Raw genomic sequence first — 15,109 nt, 5'->3', positions numbered from 1 at the left:
GCACTGCGGAGTGATTCCTTGGTGTTCCATTCCGTGCTTCTGTTCCGCAAAAAGATAGCACTTGTTCTATCTTTTTGCGAAACGGACGGATCCATTGAAGTTGAATGTGTCTGGATCCGTCCTGGCCGCCACACGAACGTTGCCTGTGCATTGGGGACCGCATGCACGGAACGGTACAAATACGTTTGTGTGCAAGAGGCCTAACACAAAGGTAGGTAAGCCTGTACCAATCCAAATAATATCAAGAAATAATATCACATCCAAATAACAAACCTAATGCTACAGAGGGGATGAAGTAACATACCCATTCAAAGGGTTAACTATCCTGAAGCCAATTTAGGACCAGGAGTAACTTAAGGAAAAAGAAAAACCCAAATAGACGAGGTCAGGACAATAACCAACCTGTGGACATGTTTGTGAGAGCGTACTTGAAAGGAGCATGCCCTTCCATGGCCGTCAGATTTACGATAGTTTGGTGACAATTACAATATAAATCTACTCCGGCAGCCGGTTCCATTGCCTGAACTTCCTGCAAACTGTATGCAAACGCAAGTCATTTTTTCTGACTGTTTAGGCATTTTTCAGACTTATCAGTATCCTGATCAGTCTGAAAAATGCATTGTAATACTGGATCCGTTTTTCCGGTATTTATTTTCTTCCCATTTTTAAAGGTCTGCGCATGCAGGAATACCGGATCCGGCAATGCAGTATTTTGAATGCCGGATCCGGCACTAATACATTTCTATGGGAAAAAAAAATGCTGGATCCGGTTTTCAGGCAGGTGTTCAGATTTTTGGGCCAGAGATAAAACCACAGCATGAAAAAGTCCTGAAAAGTCAAAAAGACTGAACTGAAGACCAGTGATGGCCAGTTCGCCGTGTTCGCCCGCATGCGAGCTGCCATCTTAACTCACAAGTCCGGCGATGCACAGGTAAGGCTGGGTTCACACGAGCGTGTCCGGATTAGGTCCGGATGCGTCCCGGTGTGTTGCGGCAAACCCGCGCGAGTAGGAATGCAATTGCAGTCAGTTTTGACTGCGATTGCGTTCCGATGTTTAGTTTTTATCGCGCGGGTGCAATGTTTTTTGCACGCGCATGATAAAAAACCGACTGTGGTACCCAGACCCGAACTTCTTCACTGAAGTTCAGGTTTGGGATCGGTGTAGTGTAGATTGTATTATTTTCCCTTATAACATGGTTATAAGGGGAAATAATAGCATTCTGAATGCAGAATGCTTAGTAGGTGATCAATTGAGGGTTAAAAAAAAAATAAAAAATTAACTCACCTCCTCCGCGTAGTTCCCGGTCTCTTCTTTACTTCTTTAATGATGAACTACAGGCAAGGACCTGTGGTGACGTCAGATCACATGCTCCAATCACATGGTCCATCACCGTGAATCACATGGTCCATCACCACGGTGATGGACCATGTGATTGGAGCATGTGATCTGACGTCACCAAAGGTCCTTTAGCCGACAGCTCATCAGAAGAGACTGGGAACTACGCGATCAAGAGGAGAAGGTGAGTTAATTTGTTTCTTTTTTTTTAACCCCTCCAGCGCTATTTTACTAAGCATTCTGTATTCAGAATGCTATTATTTTCCCTTATAACCATGTTATAAGGGAAAATAATACAGTGAATAGACTGTCTCCTAGCAACCATTAGTGAATATCGCACCGCATCCGCACTTGCTTGCGGATGCTTGCGATTTTCACGCAACCCCATTCACTTCTATGGGGCCTGCGTTGCGTGAAAAACGCAGAATATAGAGCATGCTGCGATTTTCACGCAACGCACAAGTGATGCGTGAAAATCATCGCTCATCTGAACAGCCCCATTGAAATGAATGGGTCGGGATTCAGTGCGGGTGCAATGCGTTCACCTACCGTATTGCACCCGCGCGGAAATCTCGCCCGTGTGAACGCAGCCTAAGTCCTTACCTGTGCGCGAGCCGGTCTGAAATGAAATGCGGTCTCCGGGGGCAGGCAGTTCTTTATTTTTTTAACTACTTTAACGCAATATTGGCAAAGAGAAGCAGAAATAGACGACTTACATGTGGGAAGATCAGGAGCGCAGTTGTCAGTGTTGCAGCATGAAGTGCTCATCCTGATATGTCCTTGTTGTAGGGTCACACTGCCCCAGAAGCCACATTGAGATGAAGGTGCGCATATTCTGCCCAAAGATGTAGACTTCATTCCAGCTAAAAAAAAAACAAAGCAAACATTTTCTCTTACTTAAATAGGAAAGTGTATATATATATATAATCAGTAAATAGTATGTATAATTAATATATCCTGCCCCTCCATATTCTCTCTGATCCAAACATACGGAGGAGCGCAGATTGTACACTGGTCACTTGTTATGCACAAATGTCTATTCTTACAACAGATCACATTTAGAGTTGAGCGGACACCTGGATGTTCGGGTTCGTCCGAACTTCGGGACCCGAACTTGACCCCGAACCCCATTTAAGTCAATTGGGACCCGAACTTTTGAGCACTAAAATGGCTGTAAAAATGTCATGGAAAGGGCTAGAGGGGTGCAAATGGCATCACAATGTGGTTAAGAGCATGGCAAGTGCTCTGCAAACAAATGTGGATATGGAAATGACTTTAACCCCTTAGTTACCACCAATATGTGTTTTTACGGCGGTCACTAAGGGGCCTTGGGCTGGAGCACCGCCTTTTTACGGCGGCACTTCAGCCCAAGTTAGCGATAAAATCAAGCGCTGTAGCTCCGTGCCTCCAGCTACCAGTAGCTGATGGCTCGGGGCAGTGATCAGAGACCGTGACAAGCGGTCTCTGATCATGTGATTGCCGTGATACACTTTTATCACGGCGATCACAGAAAATGCCGGCAGTGGAGCTGCCCGCACTAAACTTTCTCCCTCCTCTCATGTAAGAGAAGAGGGAGAAAGTCTCCGGTACAGCGATCGGGTCCCCCAGCGCTTCTGGCCCTAAGCTGGGTCTCGCCCCCCACCCCCCTTACCCTCAATAAAGATGGCGGCGGCCCGGTGAATGCGCAGACTGAAAGCCGGCCGCCGCCGCTCACCGCTGCTCTCAGTAAGGTCTCTCTCCTCAGGAGAGGAGAGAGAGGTTCAAATTATGCCCCGACCGGGTCCCCCAGCACCCCGATCGGGGCAATATGGCCCACAGATGTGTTAAATAAAGTTATTAGGGCGCCCCCCACCCCCACATCTAAATAAATAAAAAAATTAAAAAAAATTGTAAGTGCAGCCAAAATAAAGTAAAGATGTGGAAATATATTTCTGATAAAAATATTGAATAGCATTTATGTATGTATGTGAAATATTGCAGTTGAAAATAGGAAAATGTGCAAATTTTTACAAATTTTCACTTTTTTAATAAAGATATTTTATCGGTAGAATTTTACCACCTAAGTAAAGTACAATATGTGACGAGAAAACAATGTCAGAAGTACTTTGATGTGCAAAACCGTTAAAGTTATTCTAAGCTAAAATGACACATGTCAGATTTCCAAAATTTGGCTTGGTCATTAAGGCCCAAACAGGCTTGGTCACTAAGGGGTTAAATAACATAAAATACATAAAAATAAAAAATAATAATCTTGATCTAGGAGGACGAGGTCCATATGGAGTAGGAGGTTGAGGAGGCGGTGGATGTGGCGGTGTAGGTGGAAGTGGCGGTGGAGGAGGAGGTAGCCTTTACTGCTTTTTGGTTTTAAATTTATTTTTCTTTTTTTAAATTAGGGTACACCCCAAAACATTGGGAAATATAACCTGTGATAACCCCCTCCAGTCATGCTAAACACACGTTTAGACAATACACTGGCTGCAGAGCAGGCCAGCACCTCCAAGGGGTAAAGGGCAAGCTCAGGCCATGTGCCCAATTTGGAGACCCAGAAGTTGCAGGGGCTGACCCCTGTCAGTCAGTTTGTGTAGGCGTGTGCACACTTACTGCCCCACCATGTCACACATCCCCGTGATATTCATGATCCAATTTGATATCTGCTCTATCAACTTTTGATGTTCTTTTATGCGCCTACCATGGTGATCACGGGTGGCGGGAAATCAGGGTTCCAGGCCAGAGAGGGAGCGTGAGAAAGAGAGACCACATCCAAGGGAGGATAAATTTTTTTCAAATTTTAAATTATAGAGCGGAAATATAAAGTATTAAAGTGTAAAAGTGGGATAACTTTTTAAAGTTTAAGCATTGAATGAAAGGATGTGTCGTCGCGCATCAATGAATTAAGAATTTCTTAAATTTTATTCCCTGTCAACTATGCAGAGCAGGTGTTTCTATCCGGCAAAATTTGAAAAATGTCACCTGACAATGTAATTGACGATTTTTTTTAAATTTATGTTCCTGTCACCTATGTAGAGGTGCCCCAGTGACATCCACCATCCATTTCGATATCTTCTCTATCAACTTTCGATGTTCTTTTCTGAGCCTACCATGTTGATCACGGTTATCGGCGAATCGGGGTTCCACGCCGGAGAGGGAGCATGAGAAAAAGAGACCAAATTTAAGGGAGATTAATTTATAAAAATTTTTTAGGATCGAGCGGAAATGTGGGAAAAGCTATTGAGAGGCAAATGTGGGACAAATTACAGAAGCCCAAATGTGGGCCAAAAGAGTCAAGCGGAAATGTGGGAAAAGCTATTGAGGCGCAAATGTTGGCCAAAAGGGTATAGCGGAAATGTGGGACAAATTATTGAAGTGCAAATGTGGTACAACTTGTTTAAGTTTAAGCATTGAATCAAAGGCGGTGGCGGGCATCAATTACAGAAGCATTTCAGAAATTGTATTCCCTGTAACCTATGCAGAGCAGGGGTTTATTCACGTCTAAAAATTTATAATGTCAACCCAAGAATGTAACAGAAAAATTACAGAAATTTATTAACCTGTCTACTTGGTAGAGCAGGGGTCTATGACAGAAAACAATTGGTGAATTTGACCCTAAAATGTAATTGACAAATGTTATTTTTTTTTTTTTACCGGTCTACTAGGTATAGCAGTGGTACATCACACCCAAAAAATTTTGAATTTCACCAGAAAATGTAACTGACATTTTTTTAAATATTTTTTTTAACCTGTCTACTAGGTATAGCAGTGGTACTATACACCCAAAAATTGGTGAATTTTACCAGAAAATGTAACTGACAAAGTAGTGAAATGATATAAAATAAAATATGTACAAATAAAAAAAAAAAAATGATTTATGAGGTGGAGTTCCATATGGAGTAGGAGTTTGAGGAGACGGTGGACATAGCAGAGTAGGTGGAAGCGGCGGTGGAGGAGGACGAGATAGCCACCACAGGTTTTTGGTTTTAATTTTATTTTTTTAAATTAGGGTACACTCTAAAAGAGTGTGAAATATCCAAAATACAAGAATGAGCAAATGTTCTGCAGTATAACAATGGCTGGTTAGTGGCGGTATACATGTCTATTCTGCACAAGCTACGGACAAGTCCTGAGGGATCCATGCCTGGTTCATTTTAATGAACGTGAGCTTGTCCACATTGGCTGTGGACAGGCGGCTGCGCTTGTCTGTGATGACGCCCCCTGCCATGCTAAACACAAGTTCAGAAAATATACTGGCTGCAGGGCAGGCCAGCACCTCCAAGGCATAAAGGGCAAGCTCAGGCCATGTGCCCAATTTGGAGACCCAGAAGTTGAAGGGGGTAAACATGTCATTCAGTAGGTGTAGGCGTGTGCACACATACTGCTTCACCATGTTGGTGAAATGCTGCCTCCTGCTAAGACCTTCCATATCAGCTGGTGGGGCTGGTTGTTGTGGCGTGCTGACAAAGCTTTTCCACATTTTGGCCATGCTAAGGCTACTTTCACACTACCGTTCAGAGCGGGTCCGTCTGATGTCTGCTCAGACGGATCCGCTCATATAATGCAGACTTTGGATCCGTTCAGAACGGATCCGTCTGCATTATATCTTAGAAAAAATTCTAAGTGTGAAAGTAGCTTCAGACGGATCCGTCCAGACTTTACATTGAAAGTCAATGGGGGACAGATCCGTTTGAAGATTGAGCCATATTGTGTCATCTTCAAACGGATCCGTCCCCATTGACTACATTGTAAGTCTGGACGGATCCGTTTGCCTCCACACGGCCAGGCGGACACCCGAACGCTGCAAGCAGCGTTCGGGTGTCCGATTGCTGAGCGGAGGCTGAACGCTGCCAGACTGATGCATTCTGAGCTGATCCGCGTCCACTCAGAATGCATTAGGGCAGTACGGATGCGTTCGGGGCCGCTTGTGAGCCCCTTCAAACGGAGCTCACAAGCGGACACCCGAACGCTAGTGTGAAAGTAGCCTAAACCTGCCTTCTGAGGTGCTGGCGGTGACCCAGCTGTGTTGGCGACCTCTTCCTCCTCCTCTGCCTTCACCTTGTGCTTCCACTGTGCCCCTGCTGTCAGGTGGGAATGCCACCAGCAGCGCGTCTAACAGCAACCAGTTGTACTCGCGCATCTTACGATCATGCTCCAGTGACGGAATTAAGGACGGTACGTTGTCCTTGTTATGGGGATCCAGCAGCGTGGCTACCGAGTAATCAGCACAAGTTAGAATGTGGGCAACTCGGCGGTCGTTGCGGAGACACTGCAGCATGTAATCATCTCTCATGTGTGCCAGGCTGCCCAAAGGCAACAAAAAGATGTCCTCTGTGGGAGTTGTATTGTCTGTGTCCTCTGTATCCCCCCAGCCATGCACCAGTGATGGCCATGAGTTGGTCTGGGTGCCACCCTTCTGTGAACATAGTTCCTCCTCCTCCTCCATCTCCTCCTCCTCATCCTCCACCTCGTCATTTTCCAGAACTGTGCCCTGGCTGGACAATTGTGTACCTGGCGTTTGAGGGTGCAGGAACCCACCCTCGGAGCCACTTGGCAATGACTGGCCGGAAACTCTACGAAATGATCCCTCTTCCTCCTCCTCCTCCTATGCCACATCCTCTTCCATCATCGCCAAGAGCGTTTTTTCAAGGAGGTATAGAAGTGGGATAGTAACTCTGAGAACGGCGTTATCGGCACTGGCCATGTTGGTGGAGTACTCGAAACAGCGCAACAAGGAACATAGGTCTCGCATGGAGGCCCAGTCATTGGTGGTAAAGTGTTGCTGTTCTGCCGAGCTACTCACCCGTGCGTGCTGCAGCTGAAAATCCACTATCTCCTGCTGCTGCTCGCACAGTCTGGCCAGCATGTGCAAGGTGGAGTTACGCTGCAGCGCTGACAAGCGAGCAGCAGCAGGGAGAGAACGCCGAAAGCCCGAACAGTCCAGGGTACTAGCCTGCATCCAGGGGAAGAGTTTGCCTCCTGAGAAACCAAGTTCCTTTACAAGTTCAGCGCAGAGCCAAGTTTATTCCAGCCAAACAGAGAGCTGAAGGGCAGAAGGATGTTTCTAAAGCAAGGAGACATATACCAGAGGAAGGTTTCCCTACCCAAGGAAAAAGCCAGTAATAGGGCATACAGGCCTTGGAGAAAGCCAGACAGGAGCTGAGGAAAATACAGCCTGATCTGTAAGTGTTATTCCCTCTGTGTATCTTGCAAGGACTTTGCCTGCCGTTTATATAAAGCCTGCCTGTTACAACCTTTTTCATGTGGAACTAACTAAAGAACTGTAAATACTTGAACTGTTTCAGTAAAAGGAAGTTCTGGTTCACTGCAACTTGTGTTCCTCAATTATTCCTACAACAAATCGGTGTGCCACCGTTACCGGCACTGGCGTCACGAACTTAAAAGGATCTTGCCACCGGCATATTAAACCTGCAACACCCAGGCCACCTCACCTACCACCCGGCCTGGTCCCTATACATAGAGAGTGCCCCAGAGGATCCCTGTGCCAGCCTCTCCATCACTGCTGTACGCCTGCCCAGGGTATATATAAAAACTGAGTACCAAAAACACCCTTGGTTAGTAACTACCCCAGTGACCTCACCATCGCTCACCCTGCAGGGCTGCATACTGCACATGCTACACTGGTCAATCACAGCCATTCCATTAGTAGGCATGTCTGTGATGGCTTCTAAGGTCAGACAGTTAAACGCTTGTTGATTGGCTGCTCTGAGCCAAGAAAGCGCTGAACACTGAACCCAAACTTTTACTGAAATGTTCGGGTTCGGGGTCCAAAAATCCTAAAGTTCAGTACGAACCCGAACTTTACAGTTCGGGTTTGCTCAAGCCTAGTCACATTCCTTCATAATTTATTTAAGAACAAGAGCTCATTTAACCCTTAGACATACAGAGTTGCTGTCACGCCTGTGGTCTGTGCCTGCTGCTGGCTTAAGCAGGCGCAGACGTTGCCCTAATTTCCCCTGTGTGAACTGGGACTAGTGCTCAGTGAACTGTCCTTCAGCATTGCAAGAGTTAATCCTTTCCTTGTGCTCTCAGCCCAGCTGTTGATTGATCAACCTTCCTATTTAGCTGGGCTGTGGATCCACCTCCTCACCTGAGCTTTAACCCATAGGATACCAGCGCCGTATATGTACAGCGCTGGAAACTAGGTCTGAAATCCAGTGTCGTACAGCTACGACGCTCTGATCGGACGGGCGTAGAACCTGCACCCGCCCGATCAGCTGCAGGAGTCTGGCAGTCACTGATAAGCCGGACCCCTGCTGTATGCGCCAGCATCAGTGAAAACACCGGCATGCGCGGGTGGCCATCGGGTCCCTGCTACATGTCCTACTGAAACTACTACCTCAGGTCCCAGTAGCCGCCAGAATCTACAGCGATATTTGGTCGGGCCTAATGCCGTTCTAAGGATGGTAAGGCCTGAGCTAGTACAGGCGCTAGTCAATTGGGTTGCCGACAATGGATCCAGCACGTTCACATTATCTCCCACCCAGTCTTCTGCAGAAAGTGCACAGGTGGCGCCTGAAACCCATGCCCATCATTCTGTCACATCACCCCCGTGCATATCGGGGAACCTGTCTGAGCCTCAAGTCAAGCAGCAGTCTCTTATGCTGTTTGAAGACTCTGCTGGCAGGGTTTCCCAAGGGCATCCACCTAGCCCTTCGCCAGGGCTGGAAGACATAGAATGCACTGATGCACAACCACTTATGTTTCCTGATGAGAACATGGGAATACCACCTCAGCACATCTCTGATGATGACGAAACACAGGTGCCAACTGCTGCAGTGTGCAGACCAAAAAGGAGGTCAGGGAGGAAGACTGGGTGGAAGACGATGCAGGGGACGATGAGGTCCTAGACCCCACATGAAATGAAGGTCGTGCCACTGACTTTCAGAGTTCGGAAGAAGAGGCAGTGGCGAGACCGAGCCAACAGCGTAGCAAAAGCGGGAGCAGGGTGCAAAAGCAGAGCAGCCGTCGCCAAAACAGTTCGCCTGCTACTGGCCACCGTCAACAGGGACCAAGCACACCAAAGGCAGCTTCAAGGAGTTCCCTGGCATGGCACTTCTTCACACAATGTGCTGACGACAAGACGCGAGTGGTTTGCACGCTGTACCATCAGAGCCTGAAGCGAGGCATTAATGTTCTGAACCTTAGCGTAACCTGCATGACCAGGCATCTACATGCGAAACACGGGCTGCAGTGGAGTAAGCACCTGCAGTGGAGTAAGCACCTTCAAAACCAAGAAATAGCTCAGGCCCCTCCTGCTCCCTCTTCTGCTGCTGCCTCGGCCTCTTCCTCCGCCTCTGGAGGAACGTTGGCACCTTCTGCCCAGGATGTGCCACCAACAACACCACCTCCATCACCAATCATCTCCACCATGTCACACGGAAGTGGACAACCACACCAGATCACCCACACACAGGTCCGGACCAGTCACACGTCTCTTGTCAGCCATTCGTTTATACCTCTCACCCTTCTTCTCCAAATTCCCTTGAATCCTCTGCCAGATGGAGGATAATGCAGAAGAGAATCTCTCCTCCTCTGGCATCCCAGAGGAACTAGTCCCAGAAAAGGTACCAAACTGAGGATGGAAACCGTATGTGCCAAAAAATGGTGACTTACCCGTGGACTCCTGCCTACGGTTATTCAACGCAAATTCTGCTAAGGACAAGAATGAGGACCAGTCCTCCTGATTCTCAGCCACAAAGCACCTCAAGTATGTCTCCAGGTTTTGATTAGTACGCTCCGTCTGACCATTCGACTGCGGATGAAAAGCCGAAGAGAATGAAAGTTGAATGCCAAGCCGAGAGCAGAACGCCCTCCAAAACCTGGAGACAAACTGCGTGCCCCTATCAGAGACCACATCAGAAGGAATACCATGCAATTTCACAATATTATCCACAAAATTCTGCGCAAGAGTCTTAACGTTAGGCAGACTAGTAAGTGGTATAAAGTGAGCCATTTTACTGAAACGGTCAACTACCACCAAAATCACTGTTCTCCCGGAGGAACTCGGCAGATCCATAATAAAGTCCATCGACAAATGCGTCCAAGGACGAGACGGAATAGACAATGGAAGAAGTGAACCAGGCGGTCGAGTATGAGCAACCTTTGACCGAGCGCAGGTTTCACAAGCTGTCACGTAATTCTCAATGCTCTTACGTAAACCTGGCCACCAGAACCTCCGGGATACTAGATCACAGGTGGACTTACCAGGATGTCCAGCGAGGACAGTATTGTGATGTTCCTTGAACACCTTGTATCGCAGGCCCTCAGGAACAAACAACCTCCCTGGGGGACAAGAACCAGGAGCCCCCTCCTGGGCTTCCAACACCTTCATCTCCAATTCAGGGTACAGAGCGGAGACCACCACCCCATCCGCCAAAATCGGCGCAGAATCCTCTGAATTACCTCCCCCAGGAAAGCTGCGAGACAAGGCATCTGCCTTGACGTTCTTGACCCCTGAGCGAAAGGTAACCACAAAATTGAACCTGGTAAAAAACAGTGACCATCTGGACTGCCTAGGGTTTAGACGCTTGGCAGATTGCAGGTAAGCCAAATTCTTATGGTCTGTATACACCGTAACGGGGTGAGACGCCCCCTCTAACCAGTGACGCCATTCCTCAAATGCCAACTTGATAGCCAACAACTCTCTATCTCCAACATCATAATTCCTCTCGGTAACCGAGAGCTTCTTGGAGAAAAAGGCACACGGGACCCACTTGCCAGGGGGTGAAGCCTGTGACAGCACCGCTCCAACCCCCACCTCTGATGCATCAACCTCCACTACGAATGGCTGAGACACATCCGGCTGCACCAGAATGGGAGCAGACGCAAAACGCTCCTTAATAGCCGAAAAGGCCTGCAATGCCTCATCCGACCAGACAGAAACGTTGGCGCCCTTCTTGATCATATCGGTGAGAGGTTTTACTATGGTAGAATAGTTCAAAATAAATTTTCTATAATAATTTGTAAACCCCAAGAACCGCATCAAAGCTTTCTGATTCTCTGGTCGGTCCCACTCCAGAACCGCCCGGACCTTTTCGGGGTCCATACAAAAACCAGAATCAGAAAGCATGTATCCCAAGAACGGAAGCTCTTGCACCGCAAACAAACATTTCTCCAATTTGGCATATAATTTATTCTCCCGAAGGATCGTCAAAACCTGTCTCACATGATCCTGATGGGTCTTCAGATCTGGAGAATAAATTAAAATGTCATCCAGGTAAACTACTACGAACCTCCCCACCAAGTGATGAAAAATATCATTGATGAATCGCTGAAATACTGCTGGCGCATTTGTCAACCCAAAAGGCATAACCAGGTTCTCAAAATGACCCTCGTGCGTATTGAAGGCCGTTTTCCACTCATCCCCCTCCTTGATTCTGATCAGATTGTAGGCCACTCTCAAATTCAACTTGGAGAACACCTTGGCTCCAACAATCTGATCAAAAAGATCAGAGATCAAAGGCAGGGGATATGGATCCCGGACTGTAATACGGTTCAATTCCCGGAAATCCAAACACAGTCTAAGTGATCCATCCTTTTTCTCCACAAAGAATAAACCTACTGCCACTGGAGACTTAGATGGTCTAATATGGCCCTTTGCCAAACTCTCGGCGACATACTTTCGCATGACCTCTCTTTCGGGTTGAGAGAGGTTGTAAAGCCGAGACTTTGGCAAATTAGCCCCCGAAATGAGATTAACTGGACAATCATAGTCTCGATGAGGGGGCAATTCCTGAGCCCCACCCTCCGAAAAGACATCCGCAAAATCCGAGAGATACTGAGGTAAAGCCGTAATGGACACACCAGAGATAGATGTGCCAAGACAGTTATCCGAACAAAACTCACTCCAACCAATGATTTGTCTCGCTTGCCAGTCTATAATTGGGTTATGTCTAGTCAACCATGGCAACCCCAAAACTATAGGAGCTGGCAAATCCTTCATGACAAAACAAGAACTAATTTCAACATGTGAATCACCCATCCTTAAGTGAATACCATGAACAATGTGAGTAAGGCTCCTTTGAGAAAGAGGGGAAGAATCAATTGCAAAAACACAAATCTCGTTCTCTAAAGTGCAAGTACATAGTCTTAGGTTTTGAAGGAAAAGAAAGTCAATTAGGTTTACCCCAGCACCACAATCAAGGATTACATCAACAAAAACATTTTTTGACTGTAGCGTCACCATAGCTGGAAGGAGAAAACGGGAACTGCAGGGAGCTTGCATATCTGCCTGCTCCACCACACCATTCATACTACCAAGTGTCAGGGAATTTTTTTATATTTTTTTTTTCTCTTCCACCTGTGGTTTAACATAAGGACAAGCAAAAATAAAATGACCCCTCTTTCCACAATAGTAACATAGTTTGCGCACTTTCCTAAAGTCTCTACTATCAGAATGGAAAGAAACCTGACCCAACTGCATGGATTCCTCCGCTACCCCAGAGTTACCTGTAACGTCACCTGGGGAGGCAGTAGAGACGAAACCACTCACAGAAGGGATACCTTGCGCGGAGGGAGCCCTATACCTCTCTCTGATATGTCTATCTAGCCCTACTGCTAAAGACATGGCGTTCTCCAAAGAGTCTGGGTATTCGTGAAAAGCAAGGGCATCCTTCAATCTTTCAGATAACCCCTGACAAAACTGACTACGTAATGCGGGATCATTCCACTCTGATTCAGTAGCCCATCTCCTAAACTCAACACAGTAAGCCTATGCAGTATGTTCCCCCTGAAACAAATTACGTAATCTCGACTCTGCCATCGAGACCCGATCTGGGTCATCGTAGATTAATCCCAGAGCCTTAAAAAATTCATCCACCGACCGGAGGGCCCGAGAACCAGGTAGCAGAGAAAAGGCCCAGGATTGCGTGTCCCCTTTAAGCAGAGAAATAACTATGCAAAATACAAATGTGATAGCACTCTGCAACCAGCATTCTGCCCTGCCTCTATGCTGGATGAGGCATTGGTGTACATTTTGGCCAAAGCGTAATAAGCCACTCACCACATCAAGGTTGCCTCTATGGAGTAGTCCCTAACACTAGTTCCTACCTGTTTATGGGCCATGACAGCCACATAAAGTCCAGGGAATGCAGGTGCAGCATGCACGCCAAGCACACTCTGCTTTTAACCCCGTCCGGTGCCATTACAGCTTTCATCGGATCCAGGGATGCAAGTACCAACATGCATGCCGAGCCCACTATATACTTCTCCTGGAGCCAAATGGCTACTGGTAGGTTCTATATAAGCAGACACAGTTTTATACTGACTTTAAAACCAGCCTCTAGGACAGATTGACTGGTCAGGTGTGCATGACTGCATGGAGATCGCCACGCCTCCAATATATACTACAAAGAAAAAATGTGGGTGATTGAGTCAGCACAACCCTGTATGTAGGTGCACATCACTATGGCGAAATACATATACAAACGCAAAATACAAATGTGATAGCACTCTACAACCAGCATTCTGCCCTGCCTCTATGCTGGATGAGGCATTGGTGTACATTTTGGCCAAAGCGTAATAAGCCACTCACCACGTCAAGGTCGCCTCTATGGAGTGGTCCCTAACACTAGTTCCTACCTGTTCCTTGGACTTTGTGTAGCTGTCATGGCCCATAACAGGTAGGAACTAGCAGAAATTCACTCACAACTACCCCGACATGTCAGAGCTGCTGGCCGTCTGTGCGCGTTTCTGGCGCTCTCATCCTGCCGCCGCTCGGCTGTCTGCTCTACAGCGTAACTTCGGCCTTCCTGCTCACCGCCTCATATGCGACGTGCCCACCAGGTAGAACTCCACCTTGCACATGCTGGAGAGACTGTGCGAGCAGCAGCAGGCCATAGTGGAGTTTCAGTTGCAGCACGCACGGGTGAGTCGCACTGCGGAACAGCACCACTTCACCACCAATGACTGGGCCTCCATGCGAGACCTGTGTGCACTGTTTTGAGCACTCCACCAACATGGCCAGTGGCGATGACGCCGTTATCAGCATTACAATACCACTTATATGTCTCCTTGAAAAAAACACTTATGGCGATGAAGGAAGAGGATGTGGCCCAGGACGAGGAGGAGGAAGAGGGGTCATCTCTAACACTTTCAGCCCAGTCTTTTAGAAGTGGCTCAGAAAGAGGATTTTTGCAACAGCAGAGGCCAGGTATAAATTTGGCCAGCCAGGGCCCACTACTGGAGAACGAGGAGGATGGGGATGAAGCATGTTCACAGAAGGGTGGCATCCAACGCAGCTCGGGCCCATCACTGGTGCGTGGCTGGGGGGATACGGAGGACGCAGACGATACGCCTCCCACAGATGACAGCTTGTCCTTACCTCTGGGCAGCCTGGCACACATGAGCGACTACATGCTGCAGTGCCTGCGCAACGACAGCAGAGTTGCCCACATTTTAATGTGTGCTGACTACTGGGTGGCCACCCTGCTGGGGTGGGGGACAAGAGGAAGCCCAAGGCGAAGGCAGGGGAAGAGGAAGAGGTCACCAATGCAGCTGTGTCAGCGCCAGCACCTCAGAAGGCAGGGTTAGCATGGCCGACATGTGGAAAAGCTTTGTCACCTCACCGCAACAACCGGCCCCAACTGCTGATATGGAGCGTGTTAGCAGGAGGCAGCATTTGAACAACATGGTGGAACAGTACCTGTGCACACGCCTACAAGTACTGACTGATGGTTCTGCCCCATTCAACTTCTGGGTCTCCAAATTGTCCACATGGCTAGAGCTTGCCCTGTATGCCTTGGAGGTGCTGGCCTGCCCTGC

General features: G+C 47.7%; 2 protein-coding genes across 2 annotated transcripts in view; both read right to left on the bottom strand.

Annotated features, from left to right (window-relative positions):
• Window positions 1–15,109, bottom strand: part of LOC120992292 (phospholipase A2 inhibitor 25 kDa subunit-like) — a 598,293-nt gene that overhangs the window by 167,730 nt on the left and 415,454 nt on the right. The window lies entirely within an intron of this gene.
• LOC120992335 (phospholipase A2 inhibitor and Ly6/PLAUR domain-containing protein-like) overlaps window positions 1–15,109 on the bottom strand; it is a 53,430-nt gene that overhangs the window by 13,973 nt on the left and 24,348 nt on the right. Inside the window, exon 3 of the mRNA XM_040421257.1 lies at window positions 2,053–2,199. Coding sequence (XP_040277191.1) covers window positions 2,053–2,199 — 147 coding nt within the window. The remainder of the gene's footprint in view (window positions 1–2,052; window positions 2,200–15,109) is intronic.

This window comes from Bufo bufo, chromosome 1, assembly GCF_905171765.1.
Source record: "Bufo bufo chromosome 1, aBufBuf1.1, whole genome shotgun sequence".
NCBI classification, from domain to species: domain Eukaryota; kingdom Metazoa; phylum Chordata; class Amphibia; order Anura; family Bufonidae; genus Bufo; species Bufo bufo.
Note: the sequence above shows the minus strand (reverse complement) of the source record. Positions and strands in the feature narration are given on the sequence as shown.